The sequence below is a fragment of the Poromitra crassiceps genome (genome assembly GCF_964638095.1).
Source record: "Poromitra crassiceps genome assembly, chromosome: 14".
NCBI classification, from domain to species: Eukaryota; Metazoa; Chordata; class Actinopteri; order Beryciformes; family Melamphaidae; genus Poromitra; species Poromitra crassiceps.
Window position 1 is genome coordinate 14,321,085 of NC_139633.1, and position 17,500 is coordinate 14,338,584.

General features: G+C 45.6%; 1 protein-coding gene across 1 annotated transcript in view; it reads left to right on the plus strand.

Moving 5' to 3' along the window:
* fam120b (family with sequence similarity 120 member B) overlaps positions 1–17,500 on the plus strand; it is a 23,365-nt gene that overhangs the window by 25 nt on the left and 5,840 nt on the right. Inside the window, exons 1-13 of the mRNA XM_083650897.1 lie at positions 1–33; positions 1,777–1,920; positions 2,467–2,657; positions 2,925–3,058; positions 3,508–3,630; positions 4,890–5,081; positions 5,541–5,793; positions 5,903–6,083; positions 6,360–6,449; positions 7,527–7,699; positions 10,138–10,230; positions 15,225–15,431; positions 16,212–16,353. The exon at positions 1–33 is cut by the window's left edge and continues 25 nt beyond it. Of these exons, the coding sequence (XP_083507023.1) occupies positions 1,779–1,920; positions 2,467–2,657; positions 2,925–3,058; positions 3,508–3,630; positions 4,890–5,081; positions 5,541–5,793; positions 5,903–6,083; positions 6,360–6,449; positions 7,527–7,699; positions 10,138–10,230; positions 15,225–15,431; positions 16,212–16,353 (1,921 nt within the window). The 5' untranslated portion in view covers positions 1–33; positions 1,777–1,778. The remainder of the gene's footprint in view (positions 34–1,776; positions 1,921–2,466; positions 2,658–2,924; positions 3,059–3,507; positions 3,631–4,889; positions 5,082–5,540; positions 5,794–5,902; positions 6,084–6,359; positions 6,450–7,526; positions 7,700–10,137; positions 10,231–15,224; positions 15,432–16,211; positions 16,354–17,500) is intronic.

The following is a 17,500-nucleotide window of genomic DNA, read 5'->3' on the forward strand; positions in this document are numbered from 1 at the left end:
GGCTGCCTGCTCCACACACATCGCGGTTTGACAGTAAGTTGTGAGCCAGTTAAAGCAATACTGCAGAGCGGAATATGTGCAGAGTCTGCAGACATATTTTAATAATATGACGGCGAGTCAGCTAATAACGGCAGACGCCGCTGCCTCTGAATCAATTAGCTTAGCGACTGGGAGCTATATAGCTGCAAGCGACGATCAATTGTCATTCATTGATTGAACAACACACTGCATTTAAAACTGAATAAACTGCCCAGTTTAACATCACATAACCATGAAGTATTCCTCGTCATATAAGTCAGTCTTTTAATAACTGTGTGCAGATTTAAATCATACCCATCAGCTGTCTCATCACACTTTCCCAGTGGTGTGCAGCACCGAAGAACAATGTGTCTTGTAGGAAAGTGAGCTGTTAAGGCGTCATGAAAATAAATAACACAGCTGGGCGAAAGGCAAAATATCCCACATTACCTCAAAAGCTGCTCATGATGGTTCAGGCCCAGCAAGCACGGACGGACCCGGACGAATCGAGAGAGCCCAATCGGGGGCAGCTCAAGTCATCATGACGAGTCAGATCTGGCCCAAGTATCACTATCCAACTAATTTCACTCACCACTGAAATATCCATGAGGATAACTAAATGGTTGCAATCAATCATGTATTTCTCAGCCTGGGCTATTTTTTATCCAAAATCCGAATGATCAGCACTTGTGGACATCTGCTGATTAACAAACTGTTTATTCGTGGAGGTGGGACTACGAGGAGATGAATTGCGGGGGAATCCTGCAATTGTCTCACTTGCATATCGTGTTGCCAGATTGTTTTGAAAGAGAGAAAATACACTGCGAGGCGTAAATATTTGAGTTGGGAGTTGCATGCTGATGCTGTAGCATGTGTTTCGGGGTTCTGCTTACACAGATTGTAAACTGTTACACGTGATGTGCGATCCACAAAGTGCTTAGGGACCGTCAGACTTGACGCCAACGTTTTAAATAAAAAACAAGTTTCTGCCATAATCCTATCGTATACGGTAGGCTATGTATTATCCGTGTCTCATAGCCTGTTTGTGTGTGCAGGAGCACTGGCAAACAAACGTTATAGGCTGGTGACACTTGTAAATTTTGAGGGGACACTCAATGATTCTTCCAGATTCAGTTTTGAATTAAATTAGCTATCGTTTTTAATAAAAGTGTCCCGACTCCATGGATGTTATACTGGTATAAAAATAACAAGGGATCCATGTTTTGAAACAGTAGGCTATATTACTCCAACCTACAGCAGAACATTTCAGCGAACAGTTAGCGTAGCGGTAGAATAGCCGACCTGTAAGTTGTAGTTCCCGAGTTCAAAACCCACACAGGGTGGTATTATATTTTTTGAAAATGTAGCATAAAATTGTTAATCTGGACATAATTATAGCTTTATGTATAAAGTTGCTGAATATACACTGTTTAAATAGCAGAATAACTGAACATGCCCATTCATGGTAACGGTCATATTTCGACGTCACCTTGACGTTCCCGCGTAGACGTCTAAATCATCCCCAAATCACCATGTGATCTGGCCTAGTCCTGAACGTCACTGGAACACGTCATCACAACGTTATCATGACGTAATTTTGCTTGCTGGGGGGTCATGGGGTCTGGAGCCTTTCCCAGCATGCATTGGGCTGTAGGCAGATAGCCTACATGCCACTCCATCAAAGGGTGAACACAGACTAACCAGTGAGTGTCTCTCTCTCTCTTTCCTCCTCTCCCCCCCCCCCCTCTCTCTCTCTAGGAATGGGTGTGAAAGGCCTGCAATACTTCCTAGACCACTGCTGTCCGGAGGCCTGTGTGACTGTGAACCTGAGAGAGTTGGCTCGGCAACATGTAGCCAAAGGCCAGCATGGCTGCTGCTCCACCACCACAGCCAACACTACCAGTTGAGTTTATTTCTGTACACAGGCTTTTATGAAAAGTGGCTCCTGGGTATTTCTAATACCACTTCAAATAATACATGTTGTACCAGTCCGGACACGGAAAAGGAAGTGACAGTGGCTTTTCCGTCACTTCCGCTTTCCTTTTCCGCGTCCGTTTCAGCTATTCACTAATAACGTTAACGCATAAACACACTGCATAGAAGACGTCAACTCGGTAGGGCTGTCCCAGAGTCTATTTTTCAAATAAAAATAGACTCTGGGTTCCCAGATGGGACCAGTGGTGGCCTGGCATGTCTTTATCATTTCTAGCATGGAACCTGGTGATATTTATAGGTCATAGAGGCCAATACAAATAGTTGTAGTATTGCTATTTGTGGTAGCATTTGTTTGCCCAGCGTCAATCAAAGGATATAATGAACTAAAGGACATTAGCATGATAAACCACAAGGCTCAAATCCAGGAACCTACTTTTGGGATGTTTTTTTGCCTGTAGCGTGTTGGCATGCAGGCTGCCAGTGCTTTCTGTTACATTTGTGTTTTTCTCCTAGATCCCACACTCTTGGTGGATGGAATGGCCTGCCTGCGTCACTGGTACTCGTGTAAGGACTGGGTGTGTGGCGGGCAGTGGAGGGAGTACATGGCCCTCCTGGAGAATTGGGTTCAGGCCTTCACCTCCGCAGGCATCCGACTGGTCTTCTTCTTTGATGGGGTGGTGGAAGAGCAGAAGAGGCAGGAGTGGGTAAGGAAGCACTCGATAAACCAGTGGTTTTCCAACATTTTCTCTGAGGAAGCACCTCTTTAAAGTCAGTATAAGTGAGAGACTTTCGTTCTACACCTAAATTATACAATTATCAATTGGATCAAAGACATGTGTTTTGTGGTCCTCTCCTCTCCTCTCCTCTCCTCTCCTCTCCTCTCCTCTCCTATCCTCTCCTCTCCTCTCCTCTCCTCTCCTCTCCTCTCCTCTCCTCTCCTCTCCTCTCCTCTCCTCTCCTCTCCTCTCCAGGTGAAGAGGAGGCGCAGAGTGAATGGGGAGGTTTCTAAAGTATTCCGTCACATCAAGGCCCATGGGGAGCAGCCTGGTGCAGAGCTCTTCTGTCTGCCCTCCGGCCTGGCAACATTCACACGCTTTGCCCTCAGGTCAGCTACTACATGACTGATATCAAACAAAAGCCCCCCTGCACAAGAGACACTGCACATTATACTGAACTGGGTGTACATACATTCAAGCTTTAAGGACATTTACTCTCAATACCAACACACACTCACATAGAGAGTCAGGGTTAACTGGGAACAGTGTGCTTGTGGTGTGTACACAGTTGTCATAAATTGTGTATTTGACATTTATCATTTGAACCAGATGTTAACAACCATTTTGTATTTTTGATGCTCTGTCTGTGATGTTAACTATGTTAACTGTTTGTTTCTGTGCTGTGTTAGATGTGGTCTGACCTGATATCTGATGATGATGGTTCTCATTAGCGCTGTTTATGGCGGCATTGTTGTCTCTGTTGTTTGTTTATGTTACAGCTCCTGCTTTGGATCAGATGGTGTAATGTTTGATGCTGTTATGTTCTTCTTATTTACAGGTCATTGGGTCAGGAGGTGTTGTGCTCAGTGCAGGAGGCGGACTACGAGATTGCCAGCTATGGCCGTCGCCATGGCAGCATGGGCATCCTGGGACAGGACTCCGACTTTATCATCTACAACAGGTTAGCTATATTAAGATTCATATATTGCCGGTCTCCCTGCCTCCACTATCCAACCACTTCAACTCATTCAAAATGCTGCAGCCCGTCTGATTTTCAATCAAAACAAATTTTCCCATGTCACCCCCCTCTTCCGTCATCTGCATTGGCTTCCCATCCTGGCTCGCATTAAATTCAAGACCCTGGTTTTAGCCTAGAAAGCAGTCTATCAAACAGCCCCTCCATATTTACAGCCACTGGTCAGTTTCCAAACCTCCTACCGCTCCCTCCGCCCCTCCACTAGTGCAGGACGTCTCGCCCCTCCCTCCCTGCGCGGCCCTACAGGTGGCGCTCGAACAAGACTTTTTTCAGTTCTCGCCCCGACATGGTGGAATGAGCTCCCCCCTGCAGCTAGAATGGCCACATCTTTGCCCATATTTAAAAGAAAACTAAAAACTCATCTATTCACCATCCATTTTCCTATCTCTCCCTCTGCTGTTCATACACTGTAATAATCTGCACTCTTGATCACTTTTATCTATGCATATTTTTATCATGATCACATATTGTCTGTTTTAATATATTTCCATTATTCTGCTATGTTTAATTGTGTGATGTATTTTAATCTGTTGTACGTCGCTTTGGATAAAAGCGTCTGCTAAATGACAATAAAGTAAAAAGTAAAGTAAAATATATGCTGTTATTTGTGTTTTGTTTAGATGTAGAGATGTAGAAATGTAAGGTGCTACAATAAATGATGTTACTATTAGTAAAGCTATTAAATGGTGTTGAACCAAAACATGACCTATGATGGGAGGCACATACATTTGTTAAAAGAGAGATAAAGCTAGCTAAAACCAGGTACACATGTCGTCTGCAATTGTCAACTACCCTGACTTCCCTGCCCTGTCTCCTAACCCTGCAATATTAATTGCTATGTCTGTGCCTGTTTTTTGCTAATACTTTTAACTCTGTTTATACTTGTCCATCTGTATTGTTGTTATTTTGTAAATGGACTGGTAAATGGACTGCATTTATATAGCGCTTTTATCCAAAGCGCTTTACAATGTGCCTACATTCACCCATTTTGTGTGTGCCTCTATGCCCTCTTGGCTAGGTCGTTTAGTAAAAGAGAATGTGTTCTCAATAATCTACCTGGTAAAATAAAGGAAATGCATGAATGAATGAATTTGTAAATTTGACGAATAAAAGGTGTAGGTACGCTGATTTATCCCATGAATTAAAAACGCTGAACACACTTTGACCTTTTTCACTTTTCAAAGTGTCCCCTACCTGTCAGCGGCAAAGCTGCGGCTAGAAGACCTCACTACTGTCCTGTACGACCAAGAGAGCCTCTGTGGAGCCATTGGACTGGGTGTCACCCAGCTGCCACTGCTGGCCTGTCTGCTAGGCAACGATGTGGTGTCAGAGGAGCGCATGCATCACGTCAGAAGCAATGCCATGGCACAATACAGGTCTCTACTGGCTTTTGGTCCTAAGTATTAATATCTGTACTGAAATTGTATCTGCATTCCGTTGCATAAATATTACCTTCACCAACACTAAACTTAGTCGCATTTTCCAAGTAAGACTATATTTCTGAACAAATTGTCATCAGAACACTTTTATTCATCTCGTAATTGTGTAATCATAGAGATTATCTGCCATACACCGTCAGATCATCTATATCTTCAGTTTTCAAGTATGGGCCAGATACGTTTGGGGTTGCAAAAATAAATTGGTAACGCGAGTCAGAGGAAAAACAAAACGAAACACTGATCTCGTCAATAGCTTAAGCATAGTGAGCCAAAGTTAGTCTCTTTCTATGTGAACTCTAAGAGAGAGACTTAACATTGAATGAGGAAAAGGATAAAACCACACAAACCAAAATGAAGCTTTAATTCAATTATTCCAGTACCACTTCTCTCTTCCAGGAACAGCCGTCCGCCTCCAGGCTCGGGTGCTCCCCAGGGGCAGAAAGTGCTGGCTGTAGCCCAGCTGGTGAGCTCTGTGTGGGACAGAGAGCAGGCAGAGGCAGGGCTTATCCCTCTGTCTCTGGTGCTGTCGGCTCCAGAGCGAGAGCTGCTGGAGAGCGGGGTGCGCTCCTACCTGCTGTCCGGACAGGAGGCTCTGCAGCGTGGCCAGGCCCGTGTGATGGAAAGACACGTCAGTCCTGAAATACTAAAGGTACAAGTTGTACCACCATGTGTGTCCCGCAGTAACCCCTCACCTTCAGTTTTGAGATAATTGTGCCAGATTTGCTCAATATATTTTGACTGCGTGGTTTCCCCACCAGGCATGCAGAGAGAAGCACGTAGCGGCAGAGGGCTTCATGGTGTACGGTGTCGTGTGTGAGGGAGTGGTTGAATGTAGCAACAGTCTGGAGGATGAGGAGGACAGTGAGCTGCTGCCCCAGGCCCTCGTCTACAGGCCCTGCAGACGACGCATCTACAGTCTACTGCTGCACAGGGATAACGGTAGGAAAACACACACACACACACCCAGGATGAGTTCAGGAAGGTTCCCTCTTTCTCTCTCTCTCTCTCTCTCTCTCTGTGTCTCTCAATTCATTTCAAAGTGTCTTTATTGGCATTAAATAGAACGGTATTTGTTGCCAAAGCAAACACACAAACACACACACACACACACACACACACACGCCTTGGTAGTGGAATTTGTACTGCAATCATCTTGTATTATGCGTTATCTTTTGTCTCCAGACGACAGTTTGACATTCTTCGTCTTGTTTTTAGGCAGCAGTATGGATGCTCCAGCAGTCAGGGAGTGGTTTGTCTACCCTGGAAACCCTCTGAAGGAACCTGACATGGTCTACCCTGTCCCATGTACTGTACACCATCGTTTCCTAGTATACTTGTCAAGCATCTGGATTTCACACACAGTAGTTAATTCCAGTTAGGCCCATCTCATGCAGATCAATGCCAATTATGGGTAATGTGCTGCTGTAGATGTCCAAAGCCCCAAGTAACGAGCAACAGAGTGAGTCACAAGCCACTTCTTAACATGCAGTGGAATCCGTATTATATTATAACCATAATATATTGGCCTGCATGTTAAACAACAATTAAAGTCCGTATCATATCCATCTCAAGCCCAAGTATAGGATCCGCATTATAGCAAAAGCGGCTGTTGTTAAACACTGGCAGGTCATGATCCTGATCATGTAGCTGTTATGTCTGAGTGGGCGGGTGGTGGCACTTTACGATTAATGTCCCAGTGATCATTATTTTCATGAATGGATGTAGTTACGTGGCTGGATTATTTGGAAGAGAGCCAAATTAGGTGAGTAGTAAATTGAATCGTTTCTTTGTCCCCCATCTGCCAGTTTAAAAATGCAACATGATAGCCTACTACATAGGCTAAAGTACCCGCTAACGTTCACGTATGTAGCGGGTGGTACCTGCGGCTTGCCGTACACACCTTGAATGCAGATGGGGAGGCGTATATAAGTGCAGAGACATAGCGGGGGTAACACATAGTTTATTAATTAATGAATCGTTCGGGCAATCGCTTATATCAACGAATTAAACGAGCAAACTCACGGTTTTCTCAAGTGCTGCAAACGGCTTGAATTGTTTGGTAGAGGGATCCCAACGTGCTTCAGCTATTGCAGGCAGACAGGTCCGGTTCATCACAGAGGAGGGACGCAGCATGAAGTAAAAGGAAGGAAACTGCCTAGAAAACTAGTCAGATATGACTTGAATGCCACTTGTAAAATAAATCACACACAGTGATTGACGACGGTGCGACCACTATTTGGGGGGGGGGGGGCAAGTACAATTGGAGAGAAAATGGGGAAAAAAGTATGTGGGGGAAAAAAAGATATGTCATAAATCTTGCAGTGTTTTTCCCATCCAAAGTCAAATCCCAGTGTTTCTCTGTCTGACTGTGTCCCCGTGCAGGTGATCAGCCCAGTCTGGAGGTGTTGTGGTTCGGTAGCGGCCCTGAGGTTTCTGCTCTACGCCTGGCCTCCTTCCTGTGGCTTTTTGACTGCCAGGACTTCTCTGAGCTGCACGGAGCTGTGCAGGACTCTCTCCTGGCTGCACTCTGCCTCGTCACTTATATCGTCCTGCAGGTAGTGTTGCCTTTCATTTGATATAATTTTGGCATTTTTTTTATATCTTACAGGGGCTAATGACATCATGGCTTACAGGTAGTAATGACATCATAGGTGGAAGAGAGGGGACGACATGTAACAGAGGTCAGGAGTCTGATTGAAATCCATGTTGACAGGTGTATCTATTGAATAGAAGGTGAATAGAATCAGTGGGTCAAATTAAGTAGGCATTGATGGCAACTCTTTGGCTAATTGCATGTAGGAGGAGAGGGAGCCTGAGATTATTACATGCATCAAATAATCCCATAATTGGACTGAATCACTTGTATACCGCACAAACCATAAAATTGTCTCAGTTTACATGGAGCAAAATAATCAGAAAATTGCTCTAATTCAGTCTCCTTCCAAATGAATGGACCTCATATAAACACCTCAGCCTGACTAGAGTTACTAAGTTATTTGATGCTGATTCCTTCTCCTATATTGTCATTTTGGGTGTTCCAGGTGCAGACCAAATCAAAACATAGTCATAGATTGAAAATGTCTCGTTTGGTTTTCATTGAGATGACAGATTGTGAAATGAAGCTGTTGTGTAAACTGGAATCAGATGTATTTATCCGTTTCAGTCAACATCACGGGGAGTGAGCGGAGAGTGAAGTTACACCTAGTGATCGTTGTAAACAGAAAACGAAAGACCAAATGTATTAGGTGTCACTCACACACGCAAGTCACCTTTTGATTTGGGATTTACATCTGTAACACATATACAACAATTACTCCGCTGCTTTGTCAACATGCGATTTGAAGCTAAACATCATTTGTTGACGGTCTTTTCTGTCTTGTTTTGTCATTGCTAGATGGTAGCCATTATCACCCATTGAGCGGCCAGTTTGGCCACAGACAACTGGTCTTTGCAGCACGAGCAGCAACAGCCCTGATAACCACCCGAGGGGTATTGTTTGAATATTGAGGGGGAGTTTCATCATTCACCCCAGGGCAGTTATCATGTGTCCTAATTTTGAGTGTCATTTATTGAGCCATACATTTTTTTCCAGTAAGTTCTTCTACCTTGTAAATAATGCCTTGTTTTGATTTGAATTCCTCTAAAGCCATGTTCATTTGTCCACCTTGATGATGAAAGAAGCCGAGAACCTGGAAACTATTTTCCCAGCAGTATCCCTTGCTTGGGGATTTGGGCCGTGTTTTCTCACTGACGTCATCTCACTGAGCTGTAGCACAGCGGGGATCAGAGCAACACATCACTTGGACAACACGCAACAAAGCTCCCCATGCTTCATTTTGTAGAATAGAAACAAAAATTATAGATGCAAGAGACATCTGCGACATTCTACTAGCAACTTTGTAACAAGCAGATTGAAAACAGTGTGCTTAGTTTAATCTTTACTTTCACTCTTTGATTTAGTTCTACTCTTTGATGCTGTGCTAACAAGATACTTTGTTTTCAAGGAAGCGTTTCCACTGCTTTTAGTAATATATGCACGTGACATTTTGACTCTTTGCATATTTCCCCACTCAAAAACTCCCAATAGAGACAGTCGGCATGTCTGGGAACGCCCATACAGGCTCTAGGAATGCCCACAATAGACGCTGGGTTAGCTGGCTCAGCCTGGCTGGGGGCGGGGTCAGGGTGGGGTAAATTCCCCCGTTCTATCCATTCAGCAAAGTTAGAATTTAGCTGATAGCCCAGCCCAGGCGGACACGATCGGGGATTTAACCACCGCAGTAAACGCACATCTGAGCAGACGTCTTGTGTTCTGCTCTAGAACCCCCAAACCTGTAGTTTAGAGCCGCAGCACCGTCTTTTGGTGAGTCAGCCCATGAGATATATCGGCGGTTTTACCCCACTCGCGCGCCAGCCGTTTAACATTTTGTGGGCGTTCCCACACATACCGACTGTCTCTATAGCTCTTAAAGGGATAGTTTGGATTTTTTTTGATGTGGGGTTAATTAAAGCCAATCAGTAATTGAAATGTATGGCCAACAGACAGAAAGATAAACAGACTGATAGGTGGAGCATCAGACAGGCGAGTGGACAAAGGTCAGACAGACAGCAGTGTCGTCAGCTAATGCTGTCTGACTTCTCTTCACTGCTCCATTATCCCTCCTCACTCCGCTATTCAAATTGCTCCAGGGTGTGTTTGTTTTGTACACACACTGGGCCGCCTCGTCGCTGCATTCACCATTGTTTCTTTCTCTGTTGAACTGCAGCAGACAAAACAAACGGACCCACACAAAAGAGGTATAAACAGATTGGGATGTGATTGAATTGCCTAACCATACTGTGTGTGTGTGTGTGTGTGTGTGTGTGTGTGTGTGTGTGTGTGTGTGTGTGTGTGTGTGTGTGTGTGTGTGTGTGTGTGTGTGTGTGTGTGTGTGTGTGTGTGTGTGTGTGTGTGTGTGTGTGTGTGTGTGTGTGTGTGTACATGCGTCTCCAGGTACAGGAGCTGTCACTAGAAGACGTGGATGCTTACCTGAGTCAGGCTGTGTGTTTGAGACTCAAATCGCCTCAGGAGCTTCAGTATATCAAGGTCAGTTACAAACACACACGTACATTTACATTTTACAGATAGTATAATCTGTAGCGGGACTGTGGCGGGCCGCCACAAAAGGATTTTGACCGCCACAAAAAGATGTTGACCAAAATTCTTTTTTTTTTTTTTTTTACAGTGCACCTAAACGCAACATGCAAGATACCCGCTGAATAAGTGTCCAATAAATGTTCATGTCATTCTGGCCAATACTTCTGTTATAGCATTTAAGTCTGGAATATGGAATATCTTTCAGTAATCTATGATTTAGCTGCTAAATTGTCAAATACCGCCATCTGCTCGCTACCCAGGCACTTATGTATCTACTTAACCTAACTAACTTAACCTAACTAACTTAACCTAACTAACTATCCGATGTGCACAACATTGTCAGCCTAAACTCCGGCTGACACCCCAAAAACCTACAATCCGCTACAGAAAAATGTATATTGTTTCTTTATTAACTGGCCCCTCGCCTTCTATCCTTTCACAGAAGTGGCAAAGCAAGTTGAGTATCCCTGACCTATAGGGAGAAATTTAGTTTGTCATTGTAAACCCACAGCACAGTAATGATGACATGTTCTTCATAGATCTAGCCTTTTAATTTTGCTCTTAAGCTTTCTCAAAGTACACCAAATTCATGCATTTTACAGTGGGACAAAATCCTATCAAATGGTCTAATCTTTGTCAGGTTAGGGGTCCTTCATAGCGCCCCAAAGACTCTTGGTTGGTTTTGCGATTGCATTTTTTTTTACTCAGTTTGACCAAACTGAGTCGATGATGCAACCATTATTTGATATCAGGCTGTGGACGTATGATGTATTCAGCATTGCACTGCATCAAGGTGCAGCATGCCTGAAGAAATACACCTGGAGCTGAGCAGTGCCACAGCCTGCACACCGTGTCTGGACCTCTCTGAGATACAGCTGAGCAGTGCCACAGCCTGCACACTGTAGGCTCTTTCACACACAGATCGCGCAAAATTGCAGTTCAGCAGGCCCGCAAAGCCAGCAGCCTCGCCACAGAAATTGCTTTCACACAGAGCCAAGCAGCACGGCCACATTCCCGTCCTGCGGTGTGCTTTCAGGTGAAAGCCACCGCTCCCGGATTGAAAGGCGATCGGAGGCATTTCCAGCTCCTCCTAGCCCAAATTAATATTTCCATAGGTTAGTGTAGCCTAGGCTACTGTATGATGAACGAATTCATTCAACAACCAAGACTTCCCTCCTTCTGCTAGTCCGCTGAGCAGGGAGGATAGGTGCACCGGCCCATGGAGGGCGGACTCGGCTTAATATCAAAACGGGCTCCGCCGTGGAGTACATCTGCCGACTTTCTGGCAGCGAAGTGTTGCATGAATTGCATTCAAGGAAAGCCAACTTTATTTATACAACACATTTCATAGAAGTAAATTCACTGACTAAGCAGATCGATATGGTGTCACCTTGTGTAATTCATTCAACAACCAAACATCGCTGATGTATGCCAGCCAACAAGGTGCAGCTGTGCAGGTGCAGAAAACACGAAAGTGTTGTCCACATGCAGCATGGTAACAAGGCTTTCAATATTCATCTGATCGACTTGCACGATGCATCATGCACCATCATGTAGCCTATTAGTTACAAGGCTAATTCTTATCTTTTGGTTCCATTTTTGTGTAAAGCAAATTATTCCCATTAAGTAGCCTAATTAGCGTCCGTACTCCGTTCTGAAAGACGATGCCCGCATATCAAACAGCTGCAGTCTGCATAACGTTCGTCAGGGGAATAGTATAGGCTATAAATGCACATGACTACTTAACGTTAGTAGTTTTTGTAGGGAATACACAAGTGGCTAGCTAGACAGATTGCAGTTCTGGAGCTGGTTTCCAGAGGGAATATCGTCAGACCAACTCGCCACAGACAGCTATAGTCCTCTGAAGCGTATTATTATATCCGTTAATTTTACCTAGGCTACTAATGTCAACATCGTTTGAGCATAAAGCCTATTGATGTTTACCCCTATCAAGCCTAACCTACTTACAGGCACGGAGCATTCCTCCTGGCGCGTGATTGTATAGGCTACTTTTTTTACTTTCACTGTCTTTCTTGCTGCATGAGGTGATTTCCCCTGTAATTTTTTTATGAAGCATCCGCACTGTTCCGGCTTGCTGCTCCGATGCTTTCAAGTGGAGGCGGGTTACCTGCTAACCCGGCGCTGTGACAAGGTCTGCTGGCGGAAAGAAAGGCGTACAACAATTACCCAGCAACGCGCGTTCACGACTTTCACATTGGCGGCGCGGATCCTATTTTCCGTGCATTTTTCGGCTTTCAAGGCCGGTGTGAAAGCGCCTTGTGTCTGGACCTCTCTGAGATACAGCTGAGCAGTGCCACAGCCTGCACGCTGTCTGGACCTCTCTGAGATACAAGGAGTCAACACAGAGTGCTTTTCCATTCTCTGGGAAAATGGCCCTGCTGCTTGCCGCCTTGTAGTAGCCCCATTTATTTTTACGGCTTAATTACCATACTCACGTCGAGTAATTTGTATTTTTGCTGCTCGTCTGTTTTCTACACAATAATTAGGGCTGGGCGTTGATTTGAATATACTCTTTGGGACGAGGTTCAAAGCTCTAAGAGGGGGTTCAACCAAGTGACTAGTGCATAGACATAGACAGGGAGGAGGGAGGCAGTGTGACTCTTACCATTTTAGCAGCTATAACGAACGAACGCACGCGCACACACACACACACACACACACACACACACACAATAAACTTTTCAAAAGGGCTGATGTGTGTGTGTGTGTCTGTCTGTCTGTCTGTGTGTGTGTGTGTGTGTGTGTGTGTGTGTGTGTGTGTGCGCCATAGGTGAGATAAGGGACTAGCTAACTTGCTGACACCACACACTGACCGCTAGTCGCAGCTTAATAGCCTTGGACTCACAACAAGCAGAACAAACATTCAGCAACAATAGCCACCAGTCAAGACTACACACACACACACACACACAAACACAAACACACACACACACACACACACATGTGTGTGTGTGTGTTTGTTTATAACCTACACACAGATACACATTCAACACACATGAGCAAACATTTGCCCTTCAAGACAGTAAAAGTAGAGAACAGCATGCCCCAAAACGAAGAATAACTTTTATTATATGCCATTCTTTTATTAGGTGTGTGTGTGTGTGTGTGTGTGTGTGTGTGTGTGTGTGTGTGTGTGTGTGTGTGTGTGTGTGTGTGTGTCTGTGTGTTCAACTGAGTAAAAGAGAAAATGAGTCAAACGAGTCGTGTGTGTTTGGGGGAAGGGGGTTTTGGGTAATTTTTGGGATGCGTTGGTTTTGTTGCAACATTCCTCCCCATGGGACTGTGATTGTGGTGTGTGTGTGTGTGTGTGTGTGCGCGTGTGCGTTCATGCGTGCGTCTGTGTGAGAGAGAGTGCTGGCGACAGTCGCCTGTCTGTCCTGGCTGACGCTCACCACATGGAGCTATTTACACCAAGCACACTCCGCCCCACTGGACACGCGCGCGCACACACACACACACACACACACACACACACACACACACACACACACACACACACACACACACACACACATACATATACACACACACACACACACACATACTTTGTGTTTCTGTTGTGTATCGGTTATTGTCTCTCTCACTTTGTGTGTTCTTGTATTGTTTTACTTACACACGCACACTTTACATCCACCCACTTTCTCTTGTGTCTGTCTCTCAGGCGCGGTCTCTGCCTTTGTGTCGTCTGTGTGTCTGTGTGCCTTCAGGCTTTTGTATCTGTCCAGTGCTTCATTGTTTGCTGTAGGTGAAGCTGTGTTTGACTGGGAGCAGGTGGCAAGCAGGGCCGTGTGTATGTGTGTGTGCACGCACGCACGTGTGTGTGTGTGTGTGTGTGTGTGTGTGTGTGTGTGTAATCACTCCTGTCTGTTATCAGTGCTATCTGCCAGGCGACAGGTGAGAGCGGAGTGCGCACACAGACACCACACACACACACACACACACACACACGGAGAACATCTGCCTGCTGTTATCGGCTGCTGTCGTTACAGTTAGCTGTTGCTCCACCTCTTCCTCCTCATCCTCATCCTCCTTTTCTCCATTGTCGTCCTCCACTGGCGTCTGTCCTTCTCTCCCCTCCTGGCCTCTGCTCTGTATCAGCCAACAGCATAACTCCGCCCATCTTCTCTTTCAATCATTCATTCACAAAAACGGTCTTAAAGTTCATAAATATCATGGCCTTTTACTTTTTTCCCTTTTCCTTTCCTTTTTGAACTCTGTGAGGAATACAGTGTGAGTTTTTTTTTTACTCCAGCATTTACATGACAACATAAAGCATTTTTAAGCTTCGTTTAGCTGTTGAAGAGCACAGGCAGAGGGAGGGGTCTTACTCCTGGAGGAGGTCAGAGAGATAGGTGGGGTCTATAGGTTGTGTAGGGCTTTGTAATGTAGGTGGGCAGCAGGTTTTGATAGTCAGTCCGGTAGTGAACGGGGGGGAGCCAGTGGAGTTGCATGAGGACAGGGCTGATGTAATGTGCGGGTAATGACCCGGGCAGTAATGACCCGGGCAGCCCGGTTCTGAAGGATTTGGAGTCTGTTGAGCAATTTGGTGGGTCGGCCAGAGAGAACAGCGTCGCAGTAATCGATCCGGGATGTAACAAATACACACGAGGACGAGGGTTTTTTCACCAGGCTACCATTCTTCCTCTGCCACTGAATCCAACTTGAACAGGGAAACTAAAATATGCATGCTTTGCAAAAACAAAAAGTTAAAAATCAAACTTCATTGTACTCCACTTAGCAGACACTTCATCCAGCAATAAAGGCAACAGTACCGGTATATCATTTATTTTAAGGGTGCAACAACATATACTTTCATTCTTGTTGCCAACATTGCAAAAATATCAAATAATACCTCCTCACAATGACGATGTGTTGGTGACCAAGCAGACCTGTTCTCTCCCTCTTCCTCCTCTCTCTCTCAGCTGCCTGCTCTCTCCAGCCGCGCGGTGCAGCTGGGATCGCTCTATGTGCGAGGCCTGAGCCACCTGCTGGGTGCCAACTGTGCCAGCGGCTGCCCGCTGCCCAGCCACGCCCTGATGCCCTGGCACGGCTTCGACGGACGCCTGTTCCACTCCAAGTATCTGCTGGCTCACGCCGGCACCGACACAACACTGCTGCTGGAGGGAGATGTGAGTGTAGAGAGGAACACAAGGTGTGTGTGTGTGTGTGTGTGTGTGTGTGTGTGTGTGTGTGTGTGTGTGTGTGTGTGTGTGTGTGTGTGTGTGTGTGTGTGTGTGTGTGTGTGTGTGAGAGAGAGACTGTGTGGCATTATTTTGAGAAGTTGCTGTGTGTGTGTGTCAGTGAGCGTGATAAACATGCATCTTAATGGGGGTATGTTATCAGGTAGTGAAGTGTAGATTCCCTGCCGATCAACACGAGGGTTGCAGGTTCAAGCCCCTGTGTTACCTCCGGCTTGGCGTCCATACAGGCACAATTGGCCGTGTCTGCGGGTGGGAAACCGGATTAAGGGTTTGTGTCCACTCCAGCGGTCTGGTCGGTCGCGGCGCCTCTTCGGGGGGAGGGGGAATGGTGTGATCCTCCCATGCACTACGTCCTGCCGGTGAAACTCCTCGCTGCCAGGTGAAAAGAAGCGGCTGGTCGACTGCACATGTATCGGAGGAAGCATGTGCTAGTCTACAGCTCTCCCCAGATTGGCAGAGGGGGTGGAGCAGCGACCGGGACAGCTTGGCAGGGGAAATTGGCGAAATACAATTGGGGAGAAAACAGGGGAAATCTGAAAAAGAAGAAAAGATGCATGTTCATTTTGTAGCCTACTATGTGTACGAGCAGCATGATTAAAATGTCAGTTAAAATTTAAATAAGCCTAATGGATATCTATCTAATTTAATCGGTGTGTGCGTGTGTAGTGTAATGTATCATGTGTGCACCGTCCCCCTCTCTCTCTGCAGTCATCCTGCCTGTCTCTGTTCCTCTGTCTGAGGGAGAAACTCACTGACGCCTGCAAGAGGAGAGGCAGAGCGCTGCAGTCCAGACCCAGACCCGCCCCGTCAGAACCCAGTCACAGACCCACAGCACATCCCGGACACAGAGGTGGGTCCATGCACACCAGTGAGAGATCTGACCCGCAGAGATGTGTTTAAAAATAAACACATTTATTTTTATTATTTTTTTATGATCCTGTCTGACAAAAATGACAGGTGTGAAAGACTAACGCAACCTCTAATGGATGAGTGTTCTATCATCTGCTGCATGCCACCTGGTCTGCTTAGAACACTGCACAGCTAAAACTAAGGAATTCAAAGCATGTACTGTATTATCCTCACTCCTTTATCTATTAGTAGACATTTCCTTAATGTTAATGCACACAAAAAAATTAAAAAATAAAGATTGTTCACAAGTTCCAAACCTCAAGTCCAAGTCAAGTCTCAAGTCTTTGGGGACGAGTCTCAAGTCGCTGTGATAACAGAGCTGTTTGCCTTGTAGGACGCTGGTATCGATAACAGAGCTGTTTGCCTTGTAGGACGCTGGTATCGATAACAGAGCTGTTTGCCTTGTAGGACGCTGGTATCGATAACAGAGCTGTTTGCGTTGTAGGACGCTGGTATCGATAACAGAGCTGTTTGTGTTGTAGGACGCTGGTATCGATAACAGAGCTGTTTGCCTTGTAGGACGCTGGTATCGATAACAGAGCTGTTTGCGTTGTAGGACGCTGGTATCGATAACAGAGCTGTTTGCGTTGTAGGACGCTGGTATCGATAACAGAGCTGTTTGTGTTGTAGGATGCTGGTATCGATAACAGAGCTGTTTGTGTTGTAGGACGCTGGTATCGATAACAGAGCTGTTTGCCTTGTAGGACGCTGGTATCGATAACAGAGCTGTTTGCCTTGTAGGACGCTGGTATCGATAACAGAGCTGTTTGCGTTGTAGGACGCTGGTATCGATAACAGAGCTGTTTGTTTGCGTTGTAGGATGCTGGTATCGATAACAGAGCTGTTTGCCTTGTAGGACGCTGGTATCGATAACAGAGCTGTTTGCGTTGTAGGACGCTGGTATCGATAACAGAGCTGTTTGCGTTGTAGGACGCTGGTATCGATAACAGAGCTGTTTGTGTTGTAGGATGCTGGTATCGATAACAGAGCTGTTTGTGTTGTAGGACGCTGGTATCGATAACAGAGCTGTTTGTTTGCGTTGTAGGATGCTGGTATCGATAACAGAGCTGTTTGCGTTGTAGGACGCT